Source organism: Octodon degus, unplaced genomic scaffold (genome assembly GCF_000260255.1).
Source record: "Octodon degus isolate 3935 unplaced genomic scaffold, OctDeg1.0 scaffold00002, whole genome shotgun sequence".
NCBI lineage: Eukaryota > Metazoa > Chordata > Mammalia > Rodentia > Octodontidae > Octodon > Octodon degus.
In genome coordinates, this window is record NW_004524578.1 from 24704455 (window position 1) to 24708715 (window position 4261).

General features: G+C 34.7%; 1 protein-coding gene across 1 annotated transcript in view; it reads right to left on the minus strand.

The window, feature by feature from the left end:
• The window catches only part of Casc4 (cancer susceptibility 4), a 145665-nt gene that overhangs the window by 41870 nt on the left and 99534 nt on the right, over positions 1–4261 (minus strand). Inside the window, exons 4-6 of the mRNA XM_004623495.3 lie at positions 1738–1909; positions 1314–1458; positions 789–869 (exon numbers count right to left, since the gene is read on the minus strand). Coding sequence (XP_004623552.1) covers positions 789–869; positions 1314–1458; positions 1738–1909 — 398 coding nt within the window. The remainder of the gene's footprint in view (positions 1–788; positions 870–1313; positions 1459–1737; positions 1910–4261) is intronic.

Sequence of the window (4261 nt, forward strand, 5' to 3'; positions counted from 1 at the left end):
AACAAAAAAACAAAAAAACAAAACAAAAAAAAAGAAAAGTAGGAAGAAAAAAACTAAATGGGTATTAAGCTGTAACAGCCAGGGGAATTAGGAGTTCCATGGAAAACAGATAAATAAGCATACATATTAATAAAAATTGATATTCACTGAAGTAGCCATAGAAGGGAAAAAAAATAGTAAACAAACTATCCAAAATTGTAGAGTAATTCACTGAAAGGATAAACCAAGCCCTAAAGCCTTAGAAACTTCTATAGGGTATCACTATGCTATAGTATGCCAACAAGGCTAGAGAGAGAGCTCAGTGGTACAGTGTGTGCTTTGCAAGTATGATGCCATGGGTTTGCTCATTTGTTTTTTGGTACTTCACTCTTCAAAAGGCAGCAGATTAACATCACAGCAATCTGTGGACATTGAGTATGAAATACAAGAGCCTAGTACACTTTCTTGGTAAACATAAATGACTAACACAGCTCTTCTGTTATGAGCAATAAGTGAGTCATTAAGAAAAGGGTTCATTAAAATGAATAAAAAAATACAAATAAAAAAATGAAAGGAATTACAAAGAGATATAAGAAAAAAGAGAAAAGGTTAAAAAATGGCTGATTTTTATGAAGACAAAACCAAGCATTTTATATACTTAGCAATAAGTCTCCTGGTAATTAGTGGGTAGTTAAGTAGAAATAATTAACCAGACATCTGTGACCTTTCCAAGTTTCTGCCCAAAAGACAATGGGTTACATAAAGTAATATAATTGCTTCAGCTGAATTCTCTAATGAATTTTACTTACAGGTGGGAAGATCATCAGCTTTAGCTAGGTCATTCTCTTCCACTCCAGGCATTCCTGCATCACCATCTCGTTTGATTTGTTCTGCCCAAGACACAAAAAGATATAACTCCTATTTTTTTTCTTATATATGATGAAAATGTTTTAAAGGAAAGTATCAACAGTTTCTAGAACAATAGCCTGTACTGACTGAACATCTTTACTTTTTTCTATCAAAGGACCCAAATTTTATTATTATTCTTTTTTGTCTTTTTGAGACCTGGTCTCACTATGTCTCAGGTTGGCCTTGAGCTCACTTTGTAGCCCAGGCTGGTCTCAAACTTGCAATGATCCTACTGTCTTAGCCTCCTGAGTGCTGGGATTGTAGGTGTAGACTAGCACACCTAGCAAGGATCCAAATTTTAAACAATACAGACACCTAATCATATATACATCTGAATTAAAATCAACAATTTTATGATTAAAAAATGTCCACTTTGAAATGGGATGAAAAAGTCAACAACGTATTAACACATAATAAAAGAATACCTTTCCCATGTGGAATATGATTGCTTGAGGGTTCTTCATTCTTATCTGCAGCATTCTCATCTACTTTTGGAATGTTTTTAGGTAATTCATGATCATTCACATCCAATTCTTTTCCATCATTTGATTGAACCTTGTGGGCCTCTTGCTGTTAGAGAAAGATTTTGAATAACAATAAATATTTTCCAGTTCAAAATGTTAAACCATTGATACAACTATTAATTAAATGTTCTCAAACAGTTCATCTTTTAAAACAAATTCAAATTCAGAGATGTGGAACATACTATTATTTTCTGCTCAGTTTTATTGCTGATATGAAATCAAAGCATAATCCACTTTTTAAGAAGCCTATAATTATGGCAAATGGCCTATGTGTTAAGCAGAGAAAATTCTCTGGCTACATGGAGAGAGGATTCTATAAGGCAGCCTGCAGAGCAGTGAGGGTTGCTGTGTAGTTGGGCACTATCCCAGGTGTAAGAGGCAGAGCAGGCTTTCTATTGGCATATGCCAGCATCAGATACATGGCAGAACAGGAAGAATTTGGCACATGGATGCCCCTTGAAGCGTAAGAGATGGTTACTAAGATTGTCAGGCTTTCCCTAAGCAGAGAAACAGCAAGAGAGAAAACCCATCATCTTCTTGTTCCGTGCATTGGCTACCCAAGCACAGCAAGTAGTAAGTAGCAAGACAACATGCAGATCAGGGTTCCTGCTAACTTATTTCTAATTGTAAATCTTCAGGCACATGATTGAGCCTAATTCATTTCTACTGGTGCGCTTGTTTTGAGTTACCTCAATGGGAAATTCAGAAAGGCAAAGAAAGAATAAAAGAATTTATATGGTAGATTCATCGAATTAATACTTACTGCATATATAAGGGCTTATAAATGTTAAAGTATATTTATTAGTAATGTTATAAAAATAGCACCAAACAAGCACCCAAATCTGTTTTAATATTTTTGTATTTAGAGACAGGGTCTCACTATATACTTCAGGCTGGTTTTAAGCTCACTATGTAGCCCATGCTAGTTGCAAACTCACAGTAATTCTCCTGTCTTAATTTCCCAAATGCTGGGATTACACCAGGCCTGGCTCTGACTCTTAAGAATGTGCCATGGCCCAGCACATGAGAGGCTGAGACAGGAGGACTGCTGTGAGTTAGAGGTCAGCTGAGTTCAAGACCAGCATGGATGACACAGTGAGATCTTGTTTTAAAAAATTAAAAAGGAAAAGAAAAGAAAGAGTACTCTGATAGTCAGGTATTCTAGTATCCAGGCAGATGAAACCAACAACAAACACTTTCATGATGTTACAAAGTGCTTTCTTATTTATCCTCTAATATAGATGAACAGTCTAAAGAAAAACAGTATCAGGCTTTTAAAAACAAGGTAGTTCATTCTAGATAACAAAGCAAGGAAAAGGGACTCAAACATTCTTTCTGACTCCAAATCCCACATTTTATGGCTATGTGGTAAGCTATAACTAATTTTGAGAATAAACATTGGTTAGTAATGGGATAAACTAAAATATCTAAACATGTCAATGTAAAAGCCAAGAGTGAGAAAAGTCCAGGAGGCACTACCTCAGCAGAAACCCTGTAACTGTGTACACTGACTACTGTGCTAGAGCCTAAGGCTAACTCTATGGTACAAGACTAAGTTTAAAGATAAAGTTCTAAGTAGAAAGGACAATAAGGCCTAACATTTACAAGTTATACATTTTTGTGCCATATTTGACCTATCACTTTTTCATAAGTCTTTTATATCCTTGTGATTACCATGAGAAATGGTAATGGATTTTTTCCCATAATTTTATTGATAAACAATTAGTGAAAACTAATATGGAAGAAACAAGTCCGTTTATAACATTATTTGGTTTATGACTATACAAATAAAGGCCTAATGACTAATTATATACTTCTTATGTTTACACATAAGTCCAAAAATCTTTTTCATATAATTAACATAAGATTTGTCCCTACAAAAAACTAACTAAAATTTCCCAGAACTAACTTGTAATACAAATTGAAGGACAGGAACTTAAGGGCAGAGAGTAGAATTAAGTAGCTGGTAAGGACCACTGCGCTACCCAAGAAAGAAATTTTAAAAAAAGAATGAAAGAAAAAAAGAACAAACGAAAGAAAGAAAATTCTTCAGCAACCTCCATCCCTGCCCTGACTTGTTCCAATTAGGGTAAGATAAAGAAAAAAATGAACTTAAGAGGTACCCATTAATCAATAATATTAAAATAATCTAGTACAGAAAAGCAAGAGGAGACCTACGCCTACCTGGAAAAAAAGGAAGCCTGCATACTAGGTGCAGAATGACACAACTACACAACAAACCTCTCTTCCGTTTTGTATTCTACTATCCTTTTCTAATCTTTTAGTATCTCAGTGCTATCTTCTGGCTTTCCTGAAAGCCACTACTGTGGTCACTTATTCAGGCCTGTTTCCTCCCACCAATCGAAGGTCATCTGTCTTCAAAGTAGATCACAGATAAGCAGCAATTATAAATGATGCTCTCAACACTGCCATAATACTATGGAAAAGCTAAAAAAAGAAACCCAATGTTAACTTGAAGGAAACATAGCATCTAAGAACAAAACGAGCACTTTTCATTATTAAATTGTCTTCACTTTAAATCACAAGACTACATAACCCATTCCTAGTTAGATGAGATTACAGAACATAAATAATTATATATGTCCTTAGTGGCTAGTGATCTTCAGAAAAATTCTATTTCTAAAGTAACCTTTGTGATGTAGCAATTTTTTGGTGACAAATTTTTGGTGTAGCAAAATTTTGGGGTGCAGTATGCATGAGCCCCTGGATTTGATCTCTAGCACAGGAAAAAACAAAACCAGAAAAAAGAATCAAAGTTGGCTGTAGTGTTTAGTGCTTTCTTTCTGTTTTAAAAAAGGATATGAGACAATAAAATTATGGGAAAATAA